Genomic DNA, 15119 nt, shown 5'->3' on the forward strand with positions numbered 1-15119 from the left:
TTTTACTAATCAAAAGCCCTTTGTTCTAACACACTGGAAAAATCATCAGTTATGACCTTTTAAAGTTGTCTGAGGGGAATGTAATTAAATTGGCTAAATTACTTTTAAAACTTTGCTGAAAGATGTATTTTCTTTCATTTACTTCAGCCAATTTCTAAAAACACAAAATGACAACCAAACAAATGCTTCTCCCAATGTCTGTCTCCATCAATATTTTTTCTCAAACTATACTTCCCCCCAGTGATTGGCAGCAGTGGTGGGGGCGGGGCGGTTTAAGAATCAGTATGCTGCATTTCTAAGAGTGCAGGAGCACAATATAATCACATGGATATTTACTAAACTATTACAGGTGTTCATTGGCTAGGAATGTCCCTTTGATGAAGGTCATTCTGTGTTTCTTGGTCCCCTGGTGTTCCAAAATACCCTTCGCTATGATTCCTCTAAGAGAGATGAGGCTAGGCAAAGGGTGCTGGTGGTCACATGGGTGCTTCAGACTTAGGATCTGAGGTAAGAGACCACAAGTGGAGAACTGGCTCTCTAAGAGTTTCAGTTCAGCTGCTGTGGTTACTTTGTCTCCTATAGTCAGTCATGACTTTCATACACTCAAATTCGTTGATTCAACAAATATTACACGTATTCTTCATCATAACTGTCTGGGGTTTCTGCTAAGAATAGCACTTTATAGCTAAGATGCTAAATGATCCAGTCATGTGGGCATCAGGTGGAGATGCTAAGACCAGACCCCAGTGTCCTGAACCCAAGTCTTGTTTTCGACATTCAGACAACTAACATGTATGAATGAAAGTTGGTGTGGGAGAGAAAGCAGAGACATATCATATACAAAGGCCAAGGATCACAAGGATGCAGAACAGAGATAAGCTGAACAGAACCTGTCTGCCGAGTGCTGCTTTGACAGGTAATTGTCTCGCTTTGCTGCTCTGTTTGCTCTTGCCACTCAGAGAGACTGCCTGTGGGACTGGGGTAAAGAAGGATGACTGAGCCACTAAGAGTTCTACCTTCCCCGTAGTTATAAACTCAGAATATTTCCACCTGCATGCAACTTTAGTGAAAATAGACTACTACTCTCCTGACAAGGGACATCAACCCACTAATACACCCAGCTTATTTACTGTGGTAGATTTGTTGCAAAACCTGCCACATTTCTCTGCTCCTCTCAAATCGTCAATGCTTTGCAATGTAACTTTGTAGCTCTTCTTCAGCCTCCTAAATGGAGGCAGGGCAGGCGACTGGCTTTGGCCAAAAGAAGGAAGAAAACTCAATTTACCACCACAAGAACAGCCTGCACTCGTTTTTCAGAGGGAGAAAGACCATGTAGAGAACACTGGGTTGTCACAACGAAGGACATTACAAGTGGGCCAGCATCTAGTCGATGCACCCACCACACGACCCCAAACCCATGAACAAACCCAGTGGAGACCACCTGAATTTGGCTCACCATCCACCCCAACGCTTGTGTGAGAGAACATAATTTTAAAAATATGGCTATTTTTAAAAACCACTCATTTTTAGGGCTGTGGAGATAGGAGTAAGTCATAACCTGTTTTCACCAACTTATCAAGGGTGGAGAGGCCAGAAAAAGGTAAGCTCCCCCAAGTTTCAGTGTTATTTACTCTTTCCTAGGTGGTGACAGATTTGAAGATGCTCCGGAGAAGGACACACTCCCTTTTTGTGGGGGTTTGAGATGGAAATGGCTCAGAACTTGGCTTAAACAGCCAAGGTCTGGAGTCAGTGACCTGGTTGGAATCCTTGCCTTGGCACACATGGCCTAGTGGAGAAGTCACTTTCCATCCCAGGTCCTAGTTGGTTTAGATTGCAAGCGAACTGAATTTCACATGAGGTGAAACAATCCTGGTCCCTTTTTATGTGACAGCCAGAGCCTCACCCATATGTTGACAACAGGACAGGATGACAGTCTTCAGTGCATAGAAATCTCTGAAGATAAGGCCCAATTTCTTCCCTGTAAGGTCTAAAGGACTCTCTCCTCTGGGGGCTCTATCCCTGGTTTTCTTTAATGAAGCCTGCCCCCTGCAGCATCTATGTAAAAGAGATTTTTAAAAACAATTCTGCATGTAACAGCCTCAAGACATTCCTATTTGGCACTGGTAGAGGGCAAGGAAATGAATCCAAGTGTTAAATGATCAAAACCACCCATGCATCTCTTCTCATTGGGTAGCTACGATTTCTTCTCTGTGGCAGGGATCCTTGTCTATAGGTCCTTTGATGGCCTTGGAGCAAGAACCTGGCAAGTTCAAGACCATTTATCTGAAGTTAAGAGAGAAACTATAACAAGTTTGTAAAGAGAAGAAAAGAAATCATCACAAATGAGACATAGGCATTATATGCATAAGAGGCAAATTTTGTTTTTAGCACAGAAATGAGTTCTAGTGTATTAACAGCAATATGGAGAATAAAGGGCGTTTTGGTGTTTGGGGCTGTAGCTCAATGGTTAAGTGCTTGCCTACGGTCAGGTGAGAGGCTCTGAGTTCAATCCCCAGCACTGAAGGAAAACAAATCAGAATAAAGTACATTTTGGAAGCAATGAATTAAGTCCTTTAAAGGAACAACTCAAAAGAGGGGCTTTAGGAGCTCTGGTAAACTGTGTGGGATGTGTATGACATCACTGAGTGGGGGGGGCCTTCCCAGAGCATGCTCAAATTACACCAACTCTACCCTTTGCCTGGGAAAATCAAACTCTAGGTTTATAAGGCATCTTAGTGAATATTTATTCTAATCTACCTGTTAAAGTCAGAAGCCTTACCTAAAGCAGCCAACCCTACAAGTGGTGATCGGGCCTCTGATTGACTACCTCTGGGGTCACGGAACTTAACTACTCCCAAGAGATCCTGTTCAACTACGAGAGGACAAATGTGAAGGTTCTTTTCTTTTTGAAAAATATGGAGTCAAAGTTTGCCTCCAGCCAGGCTTGGTGGCACACACCTGTGATCCCAGTGACTAGGGAGGCTGAGGCAGGAGGATTTCGAGTGAAAACCAGCCTCAGCAACTTAACGAATGAGGCCCTAAGAAACTCAGCCAGAACCAATCTCTAATAAAATATACAAAAACGTCTGCAGAGGGGCTGGGGATATAGCTCAGTTGGTAGAGTGCTTGTCTTACATGCACAAGGCCATGGATTCAATCCCCAGCACTGGGCCTCACCCCCCTCCCCCCCCTCAAAAAAAAAAAAAAAGGGCTGGGGATGTTGATATGGCTCAGTGGTTAAGCACAACTGGGTTCGATCCCTGGTTTAAAAAACGTTTGCCTCCATGTGATATTTTGAACAGATGGCCAGAGAGAGAAGGAAAAACTGGCCCAGGGTATAGCCCTTCATTTCTACAAGGGAACTAATTCCTTCCCATTAAAACACTTTCTAAAGCATCCTTTCTTCCTAACCATTGTGCAGGAAAATTGAGAAAAGGGGATTCCTGCAAGCTTTGTGGCTCTTACCCTGATGAGGTGCCCCTTCGTTATTTTTTAAAATTCATTCACAGCACACAACGTCTGTCATAAGAGTGATTATGTCATTGAAGAGCAATGATGTTGTTTATATTTTCTTTACTACCTGTCTCTTCCACAGACTGTAAGTTCCGTGGGGTAGGGATTGCTACCTATTTTTTCACTTCTTGGTGCTGGGGATGCAAAGGCAGGGGCAAATACACACTCAGGCTACAGCCCCACTCCTTTTCTTCAATTTCACATATTCAGTGAGCGACATGGTGTGTGACACACAGGAGGTGCTCAATCAATGACCTTGAACTCACACGAATACATGAAGGATGGAGTTCCAAGTACAAGAGTGGGTAGCAAAGAAGACAGGGAATCATTTACCCCATATTGTAGTCAGCTGGTTTGGAATTATTTGCCTCTTGAAAATGGAGCCAAATCTAAGCTAACTTTTTTTTTTTTTAAGAGAGAGAGAGAGAGAGAGAGAGAATGAATTTTAATATTTTTTTTTTTTAGTTTTTCGGCAGACACAACATCTTTTTTTGTATGTGGTGCTGAGGATTGAACCCAGGCTGCACGCATGACAGGCGAGCGCGCTACCACTTGAGCCACATCCCCAGTCCCTAGCCTAACTTTTTTAGAGCAAAAATCAACTAGTGCCTTCAAAGATCCTTTCCTTCAGGGCTGTTTAAGAATTTTTGAATCCAGCAGCTGGCTGCCCACACAGGTGAGGGAGTGGGTGGCCTTGTGACGGCCCAGTTTAGCTTAGGACTGCTGTCACCTCCTCACCACTCAAGGAAAAGGTTTTCCACCAGGCCACATGGACTTGATCACCCCCACAGTGTGGGTTTCTCCAGTCCACATTCATTCTCCCAAATCAAGGAAAAAAAAAAAAAAACTGTGGGGAGGTCCTGTCTGGAAGAGGACATTTAGAAGGTCTGCAAGTCTTATCTTTTCAACAGTGTGCCCTGAGGATGCCAGGCTAGGAGACCCATTGTCAACACAAGCCCGGGGCAGCAGGGGGCAGCAGAGACTCGCTGTCCTAGGCTGTCCTGGAGCCAAAGGACATTTTTTTGGTTTGGTTTGTTTTGTTTAAAAGTTTGACTTTTCCCAAGTTGAGTTCCTATAGGTCACTGATCTCCCACTCCAGTTTTCATTTCAGAGAAAGGCTGTTATTCTGCCATCATAGCAAAGGCAACGGGAGCATCTGAGGCAGAGAGACCTTCACCCTTACTTTTATGAGGAAGAAGGGCAGGCCACTGATTTTCACAGTTGTTGATACCTGTGTGTTGTCCCCAAAGTTCAGGGAGCCTTGCCAGTCACAAGGATCTTGTATGGCTGCTTTGAAGGAACCATGGCAGAAGCTCCTAGGACACTAAGAATGTGAACTGTCCCCGGTGCCTTGGCACAAACCGCTCTGCAGTATTTATCCACAGGGCACAACCCCTAGAAATGGCCCCTGTCATTCTTACCACAAAAATAGATAGATTGTGACCATTATCTTGGAGACAAATATTCTCATTGTGACCTCCTCAGGACCTCCTCAGGACCTTCTCGGGACAGGTGGGTTCCCTGGCATGTGGGCTGTGCACTAGTATCATAGCCAAATGCACGCATTGCCTATCACGGAGGTGAGCTGGTAGGCAGGAAGTGCATCTTATCTGAAGCCAGAAGGTACTGTGCCCTAAGCACAGAGAAACTGCCAAGTAAGCATTCATAAGAAACTTGTCCTGAAATTATTGTTGCAATGTGAACTGCCCAATTTTATAGCTCAAGAGTCTCTCTTCATTTTGACCAGAATTCTGCCCTTGCAATTCACATTGTGAATACAGGCCTGATGTGCTGGCGGAAAGGTGAAGTTCATTTATTCCAACATGAATCTATGTTCGTGCGTTGATGAATACGGTCAAACACCTAACTTGGTAGGAGAAAAACGTTTTTTAAGAACATTTGAATAGATGGCTAAGCTCTGACTGCAGGAAGACACTTGGATAAAAATGACTACAAGAGCCCCAGACACAGAAGTACTTTCCCCTCCCAGTGATCCTTGAAATTAAATTGAATTCACATACGTGTGACGCTTCCTACATTAACAGATGGAAGCAAGAGAAACGCTGAGATTTATCACCTGAAGATCAGACAAACAGCAACCAGTCATGTTCCACTCCTGACACCAGACTAATCAAATAGATATTTCATCTTCCTAAATGATTTATTCTCTTCTCCCTTTTTGTGTATTCATTCTTTCTGTTACAAAAAGCCGGGTCGTTTTCTGTTACCATTGTATTTTAGAGAAAGGATATATATGGCAAAACACGTTGGCTTTGAAAAAAATCCATATTTAAAGAAATACAAACAAGGGTATACCCTTCTTATTCTTCTCTGTGACCAAAGGTGGCTCCAGCCTTATAGGTTGTTTAGTTACACATGCCAGTGGGATTCGCACACCTCCTTCTCTGGAGGCTCCTCTAAATGGCACAGCAGATCAGGAAAATGGTTGAAAAGCTGCCCACAGAGGTTACCCTGGATGTTGGGCTTTAATTTCATGCTAAAGGTTTGGAACAAAAGCCAGGTACCAGGGATATCACTGGCACTCCTCTCTAGGTAACTTTGACAGGCTCACCCTTCCTCTGAACACAATAGTGTGCTCACCAGCACAATGAAACAGCAAGCTCCTCAAATGACAGGTTGGGAAAGAACCAAGTGATGGTTTTGCATCTGGGGCAAAAGTGAGGTGACTTCCTCCTCAGAACACCCCTGGCCTCTGCCACCATATCTAGACCTAAAGGGACACTCCCCTCCCATATCTCTGGCCTAAGCATGGGATCAAACTCTAGGCTCTTATTTTCTATTAGCTCAGCTGAAATTCAAAAAATAAACTATAGTGATAACTTGAAGATTTGCAAAGCAAGAGCACAAAACCAAAATAAGATATGAAGACCAACACACAGGCAAGTCCACTCACTACAAGTTGTTGGCTCTGAGAATAAATTTAATTATGGGGATGACAAAATATGTATGTAGATTTCAGTGGTTCCCCATTTACTGAGCTCCTGTTACATGCTAGGCACTACTCTGGGCGTCTTACTACATTACCTCCGTTTGCCAACACAACATATTACCAAGGAGTGGCTAAGAACTGAAAGGAAATGGGAAGGTAACAAAGAAGTGCTGCTAGGATAAGGGTTGCCAAACTTCAGTGTCATAGAATGACATGGGTATAAAATACAAACTACTGAGCTCTGAATCAGAAATCTGAATTGGAAGGACTAGGTTTGTAAAGCCTTAAGATTTATGTGCCGTGACAGATGACCTTAAGAGCTAATGGTATTGATGGTCTTTGAATCACATCTTGAGAAACAATGATCTTGAGTTACCAACATCTCTCCGGATCACAGGACTTGAGTATGGTGCTTCAGATATGACAGACAGCTAGCCATATTGAATATGTACTCTTTTCAGTGACACACAGGCAATTTGCAAATACTTTGCCAACAGAAAAATGTTACTGGTTAGGTATTATTTCTGGAGTGAGCTGCCATGTATTTAGGGACTGTTCATCTATTCGGTTAGACACTGTCATTCATTTGACTAAAACAAAAAGAAACTATGGTGTGACATGAAAACCGTAAAATTGAAACCTGTCTTTACTGGAGGAGCCAAAGCCACCACGGTCTCACCTGTGAACAGCAACCAACTGACCACTCAGCATTTCCAAAGGCCAGAACCTCGTGGTTTTCTCATGCCATGCAAAGACACCCACAGTATCAATAAATTCCAGCTACTGGAAAATGACAATAAGTCACACCCTTCACAGCAATATCTACAACCATTAGAGAGGGGACAAGGACAGACCATTTGGACTGGGCTAGAATAACATTAGAATGCTTCACATGCAACTTCATTAGGTTCAGGGAAGCCTGTTTCCTCTTCACAGATAAATAAGCGGCATCTCTGAGGGGTGAGGTGGCTTGCTGATGGAAAAGGATTAACAAAACCATTCAGCTTCTGCATGTGAATGTGACCTTGGGGTAACCTTCTAACTCTGTTCCCCTGGAAACCTGTTAAAGATAGAAAGTCATTCTGTTACTAAGCAACATTGCTCATGGTAAAAATGACCCTTAATTGTTAAACCACATCTGGACCGGGAGGAACCATAGAGGAAGCACAAACACCTCTTGGGAACACCACCATTTTGGGCTTTTCTGAGTGCTGAGACTACTGATTGGGCCTGATCCTGTGGGAATCCTACAACTCATGCATATGGAGCTGTTTCAGTGGACATGGGCTTGGAGTGTGTGGCTTTTAAGCTAGAGGGATCTGTGCACCTGCCCCATTTAAGTCTAAGCTATTCACACCTAAGCTATTCCCCTGTGGTGAGGAAGGGACCGCACCTGGAAGGCTGTGTATCTGTGGACTGCTGCATACACTGGTGCAAAGACCTTTTCCTGGGGGCTGGGGACATATCTCAGTGGTAGTGCCCTTGCCTAGCATGGTTTGATGCCCTGCACTGAGGAAAAAAACAGACCACTCCTATGGAAGAAAAGTCCTTGCCCTGCCCTGCCAGCAATCTGATTCCTGTCTGCATCCTTCTGAGTAGATCATTGCCAGGTGTGGCTTGTGGTGGCCTCCTGAGGTGATCCTGAGCAGATGCTCCATGGATTGCTGCATTTGCCTGAAGCCACACTTCTGGGAAGTGGCAGGGCCAGAAATCAAACTCAGTAGTCTGCCTTCAAAGTACTCACTTTGTAGGCTCAAACCTTTTGTCCCGAGATAACTGTCCTCTGGCCCTAGAGACTGGAGCAACTTCCTTCCTGGCTGGAATTAGCCCTCCTCTAGCGCCCTAGGAAGTTCCTAAGTTTGGTAGCGTCTTGTCCATCTGCCTGTGCAGCTAACTGTTCAATGAATTCTGTTGCCAGGCAATCTCCTAGAGAATTCTTTAAATTCAATGATGCCACTTTGGTTCACACCTCTAACCTGATTTTCTAAGCCTTCTGCCAAAGATGAATTTTGGCCACAGGAACATGCAAATACACAGCTGACTCCCAAACAGGGATAATTATCATGTACTGAGAGAATCAGACACCTGAGCTCTCTATGGCCTGGGGTCTCAGCCTCAGGAATGACCATGGGACACCCCTCCCCATCATGAAGGCAATCTTGAAGAAATTCACCCTGCGAAGGCCACCAAAGAACACAAGTGCAATACTGCAGTCCTCCTGGAGTCTTCTTGGTTATATCCTCTCTGTCTTCACAACTCAGTATCTCTCTGATCTCACTGCTCCTCTTGAGGCTGCAAGTCCCCTGAGAAACTGCATCTATCTCTTTAGTCCTCTTGGTCATTACACCCAGCTGGACATATGTCAGGTGCTAGACATATGGCAGGTGCTCCTCAAATGGTGGCAAAATGAAAGAAACAGGTAAAACGGGACACTCCAACCATATTCCCTTGTGCACAACTCAGGCTACTGAATTAATTCCATCTAATCAAAGTATACTTTCACATCCGGATCCCAGGTAATGGCAGGACATGGGTAACTCCTCTTTGGTTCCATCTCCAGATCATTAATGCAGATAAATAATTTGCTTCAAAGTGATACATTTATAGAGATTAAAATGGTCCCAAAGTTACCCAGACACAGCAATGACTCAATCTCCAGCCACATCCACATCTGGCTCTTTTCTTCTGCCCATGATGCAAACAGCAAGAGAACGACACAGAGAATGAGTACCAGGGGAGGGAACCTAGCAGAAGGCACAGATGGCCCTTACACTGAGGACGCCCAACAGCCAGTGCAAACAAGAAATCATCCACACTGCAGAGCTTAGTGATGAAGGCCTGCAGATTGGCAGAGGGAAATTGAGGCTGCAGTAGTTAAGCACCTAGAATGCAGACAGCTTAGTCTCAAACCCAAGTGCTTTTTTACTGTGCCAAGGCCACTGATGGTTACTTACAGCAGAGTGGCATTCAAGAAGGTGAATTTTTAACAAACAGTCCTATCAGCTTATTAAAATAATTTGGATCATTTCAAAAACTAATGTGTGTCAAGTGTGTCAGAAAAATATCCTCTCACACATTGTTGATGGGAATATAAATATAAGTACATATAACCTTTTGGGAAGCAAAATTTAGAAGTATTAAAACAACTGTGAATGTGGGTATAACTTGATGCACTATTTTCCCTGAAAGGATTGTGTACATATAAAAAATACAAGAACATTCATCTGAGCAATTTTTATAATATCAAGAATTAGAACCAACCCAGCTAAAAGTAGTGAAATACATTAAGGTAAATCCATACAATGGAGTATTATGCAACCATTATGAAGAGAATGCCTTATGCACAGACAAAAAAAAAGCTGCCCATGATTTGGTGATTTTATTTATAAGATTTAAAAAGTTATATCAAATGTTAGTGTGCATGTACATGTACATGCACAGAGCTCCTGAAGAATTAAGCAAAGAATTGTTCATAAAGCAATAGTACCTGGACAGTGCCTTAGGATAGTACCTGGCAAGCAGTAAACAGGAAATTTTACCTATCAAATTGTGACAGTATATGCATAAAAAGGAATTTAAGTGATAAATAGTGGCTATTTCTAGGAGGTGGGAATATGTAGGGTTTTTTCTTTTTATAAATTTCTGTATGATGTGAATATTTTTATGTGAGCATAATGAAAAAATAATAAAGACATGCTTTCTATGAGATGAAGAGAACCATATTATTCAGAAAAGACTATCTTCCACATGTCTAGGAGTCAGTCTAGGAAAACTAAATGTTTCAGATTCCTATGATGGACCAAATACCTGAGAAATGTTCTAGATTCCTGACAGTGTTAAGCTGTTCAGAGAATGTAAATGAGCGGACAGAGGAAGAGGAAATGGGTAATGTCACAACTGGTTGCAAAGACAGCTACTTAACCTCTGTCAGACATTTTTGGACTATGGATGGGGACGGCAGCTTATGCCAAACACCTTCCCAACTCTGTCCTCACATATCCACCTGCATATCTCTGGCTGGCCCTCAACAGGCAAGACTCCAAGTGCTTGTTTTCCAAAGCCCAGCTCTCTTCTTGTTTTGGGACCAATGTACCTGAGTTCAAATGCAACTCCACTTCTCCCTCTCTTTTGTGTGCCCTCATCAAGTACTAAAGCTTTCTTGTTTTAGTTTTATTCTTTGCAAACTGGGGATCAATGAGGCACATACAAGGTACTCAAAAAAAATTAGCTTTTACTTACTGATGCAGAAAACCAAAGCATCCCCCCCTCTCCCCCCGACTCCTTGCTCGCTGGCTCACTCTGTGTATAATATGTATATAAATGCATTGTGAAAGTTCTGGAGGTATAAATGGTTTACACTGGTACTCATTAAGATGAATATAAAGGAGAACTTTAATATATACATACCCTTGTACCATTTTACCAGCCTATGTTATTTTTGTAATCTAAGAACATGTAAAAAAATACACTTGGATATTGTAAAGGAAAGGAAAGGAGAGGCTGGAAGAAAGGGGGAGAAAGAGGGAAAAGAAAAGTAGAAGCTGGATCACAAAGCATCTTGACTGGTTCAGACATTCTGGTTGGGACTTCAGTGCTAGTGAGTTCCCAGTGCCTTGGTTGGGAAATCTGCCATATATATCTGTCAGTCCCTTAAATTTTTCCTTCATATTTTGGGGAAAAGATAACATTAATTAGCAAATTCTCAGGGGAATCCAGTGCCACTGAACCAAGTAACCATTGGTTAGAGAAGTGGGTAGAGAGGGGGTCTTCCCAGCTTCCAGGAGCTCTTTAAGAACTGAGGAGAGCTCTCCTAGGTCTCAGGGAAATGCAGGAACATCATTCAGGTAAGCCCTGGGAAGCTTCCACGATACCAGGGAGGAAATGCTCCCAAGATAATTGGGCAAGTCCCCAAAGAACTCTAGACCACTACCTGGGAGGATTGAAAGAGAGGTCTGCCTTTCACTGAAGAATCTTCTAAACTGCCTCAGTTTCTCCAAGGTCTCTAGAGATAACAGGCTTACACAAACAAAGGTTTGTTTTACAGCCTTATTTGCAGGACTTCCCCAGGGCTATGCACTTTCCCCCCCCTATCCTGAAAGTTCAGTACTATGGAGAGTAAAAGTATCCTGTCCTTTTATGGCTAAAGTTGCATCACTTCAATCCCAGGAGAAACACCCCCCAGCTCCTTATGTGCAGCCAAGATCTTCACTTAGCCAACCCACATTCCTGTGTTGGCTTTTTCAAAGAGTGAAAACTCCCTTATTCCTAACTCCCTGCACATATTTCTGATGGGTAAAAAGCTCACCAGCTCACAAAGGGCATGCCCCAGGAAGCTTGCATTTTTGGAAAGTCACCTAATGCACAGTGCAGATTCTATGAAAATTTACTTTCAAATTCCAGATGCTATATTGCTATGTGTAGCCAGGTATTCTTGCTGGCAACTCTGAATATAACAATATTTCCCCCATTTATTAATGCCCAGAAGAAGAAAATTCCTGCCAGTCAAATATATCCTTAGGACCCCCTTCCTTATCATCCTGATTTGCAATGCTGACCCTGACTCCAACCAAACTCACCCAAAGGAACAGGAGATCTGTTATACAGGAAAATGGGGTAAAGGATCCTCAGAAAAATTAGAAGATGACTCACCTTTCTCGTGGCTACTTGACGATGGTAGGGGTGGGGGTGGGGAGGTGATGGGTTTAGACTTGTCATAGTTGTTAAAGCTCTGGCTGCGCCGGTTGTTAGCAGTGGCTGACCCTCCGCGTGTTTTGGCCTCGCTGCCCGCAGCAGATACCCTCGCGGTAGGACCTGGAAGTCTAAAATGCAAAAGAAACAGGGTTGTGCACTCAGTCTCAGGAAAATGGCAATGTCCCAGGAGAAGGAACTGCAACCATGCAGGGGGTTAGGGGGGGAAAAAAATCAAACCCAGCTCAAACACTGCATCTGTGGAGGTTTGGCAGTCAAAAGACTTGGTGGAACCACTACAAACATCTAGGCTAGTAACGACCCCAGCAAAGTCCAAAAGCAAAATGTGAACAGCAATCCTTTGAGCAAAGAGAGAAATTCTTAAGGGAAAAAATATATATGAATATATTTGCTAATTAGAAATACAAAGTTCATCTTCCTTTCCTTCTGGGAAAGGGTAGTTTTTACTTTGCAATAAGGTCAAGTCATGTCACCTCAAATTTCAACAAGTGTAGAACATAAAAGCCTAAGCTCTTTACCCTGTGTGTACATCTCTTCTGGAAAATATTGAAAACAGTATTGGCCACATCCAGGTAAGTAGGTATGAAGGACACAACTTATAATGTTGAGGAGAAAGTTGTTATCACTCAGAACCCAATACATCTGCGATGAAAACTGAAGGCCTAGTTTCAAACATCTGTCCATTTTCCATTAACACCTGACAACCTGTCTCTGTGGCATTACTTTTTTCTTGCAGGGGGAGGAGGAGGGGCACTAATCACTGAGCAACTAATCACCCCTGGCTCTTTTAATTTTTTTAAAATTCGAGACAGGGTCTCTTCTAAATTGTGTAGGGCCTCACTAAGTTGCTGAGGCTGGCCTTAAACCTATGATCTTCCTGCCTCAGCCTCCCCAGTTGCTGGGATGATAGGAATGCACCATCATGCCCAGCACTGTGGCATTACTTTGAGGCTGTAGTCCAGTTTCTCCACACAGTTGATGATAAAATCACAATTCTTTCTGTAAAACCAGCAGGATTTGGTCTGCCTAAAGACAAACACACACTTTCCCTTGAAATAAAACACCTCGTTTCGGATGGTTTTAAAAATAAAATCACCAGACTTCTTTGTAATGTGTCTAAAGACATTATGGCCCATTCCCCAAAGAGTTAAGGGTAAGACTCCCTGAATCAGAATTTTGGTCCAGAGACTTACAAAGTAGGCTGTTTCCAATAATTAAAGTTGAAAGATGAATAAACGATGAAATATTTAGTTATATCTTTCTGTTAAAACCAACTGAGCTGTGCTTAAAAGCAACTGGAACCTCAGCTGACTAGTATCAGATCCAGTGATCAGTCTGAATTTTCATCTCATAAAGCTTTCAGGCTTCTCTTTCCATGCAACTCCATAAGCAGCAAAGAAAGTCCTCAGTCTGGAAGCATTTTAGATATAAGCAGGCAATCGCTTTAAACTTTTTCTTGTTGGCTGAGCAAGAAAGATGGTTGCAAAATAAACAGGGAACATGAGCTGGTGTGAGAGGACTGTAAAATTTATCCATTTAAAAAGAAGCTGGCCCGATTCCCTGACTGGGAGCTGGGAGAGATGGAGGGGGTTCACTTGTCCTCAGCTAGTGACAGTGAGGTGTTGAAGGCATTGTTTCCCACTGCACCAGGATTTGCCCCCCTGTTAATTTGCCTCATCTTGTTTGGAGAGGATAGTTATCCCACAAGGGCAGGCTAAGAATCGGGTGCAAAAACCCAGCAGTTTCAGTGCCTGTGTTTGGGGTCCTGATATGACTAACACAGCTGACGAAGGAGCTCCAGCCATGGGATCTTAGGACCTCTTGGTTCTGCTTCCTATGAAAGTAGTGTCTTGCAGGCCCTTCAAGTCAGGGTTATCTGAGCACTCACATCCAAGAGTGCAGACATAGGTTCTTGGATTGGACTTATTTAACCCAGCTATAGTCTACAGGAGTCATTATGCCCACAGATAGGCCTGAAAAAGAATTATGGACCTGTTTCAAGATGGTGTCACAGCAATGGTATTAAGTGGTACAGGTAACTTTCTGCTTCAAAATGGGGAATTTGCGAAGAATAGGGAGACAAACAAGCAATGAAGAGGAAAAGATGCATTCCTTCCAGAGTTCCTGGAGAGTCCCCATTGTGCTCACCCAAGACTGAACCCACACAAGATTTTTAGGACAGACTATGGACTCTACAGAGCAGAGAATAGGAGGGGACAGGTACAAGCCTGAATCAGGTAGGTTGTCAAGTCCTCTGTGAGGTAGTTGTGGTATAATGGATAAAATACAGGATTTTCTACCCTCGAGACTTTGGATCAGTCTCAAGACAACTCTGAGATTCATACTTTTTCTTCTCTCTCTCTTTTTTTTTAAATTTTAGTTGTCTATAGACCTTTTATTTATTTATATGTGGTGCTGAGAATCAAACCCAGTGCCTCACACATGCTAGGCAAGTGCTCTACCACTGAGCCAGAACACCAGGCCTGAGATTCATGCTTCTTACCTATAACTTTGAAATAATTATAAACTACCCAGTGAGTTAGTTGTAAATTTGAAATAAAACTTAATGTCCTGTGATAAGTACTTATTGTATGTTATTTTCCCTTCTTATCCTCTCTGCTGAGCACAGATTCATAAAGGAATTGGACACTTCCATAAAGGAAACCTGCAACGGTACAGGAAAGAATTAGACAAGAAAGGAAATAGCAGGGTCTAGTTTAAAGGATCAGAAGAGAGGCAGACAGAACTCATCATATGAGATCAACATTTTCAGAGAAACAGACTTTGTCAAGCAGGGCTCTTCATCTAACTAGAGATGTCTGGATTTACAAAAACAGTTCTGGGTTTCCTATAGGTGGTCAAAGTCAGTTTATCTTCAATGAGGCATGGACCTAAACGCTCCTTTGATGGGAGTGGCACATCCCTTGGATGGCTGCAGAGTTGTGCC

The 15119-nt window shown here is 43.0% G+C and overlaps 1 protein-coding gene across 12 annotated transcripts in view; it reads right to left on the reverse strand.

Annotated features, from left to right (window-relative positions):
• The window catches only part of Nav2 (neuron navigator 2), a 689076-nt gene that overhangs the window by 191659 nt on the left and 482298 nt on the right, over nucleotides 1-15119 (reverse strand). For all 12 annotated transcript variants that reach the window (XR_013437711.1, XM_078046352.1, XM_005335950.5 and 9 more), the window contains one exon: nucleotides 12113-12282. Coding sequence is in view for 11 of the 12 variants with exons in the window: in XM_078046352.1 (XP_077902478.1) it covers nucleotides 12113-12282 (170 nt within the window). In the remaining variant the exon portion in view is untranslated. The remainder of the gene's footprint in view (nucleotides 1-12112; nucleotides 12283-15119) is intronic.

The sequence above is a fragment of the Ictidomys tridecemlineatus genome, chromosome 4 (genome assembly GCF_052094955.1).
Source record: "Ictidomys tridecemlineatus isolate mIctTri1 chromosome 4, mIctTri1.hap1, whole genome shotgun sequence".
Classification (NCBI taxonomy): domain Eukaryota; kingdom Metazoa; phylum Chordata; class Mammalia; order Rodentia; family Sciuridae; genus Ictidomys; species Ictidomys tridecemlineatus.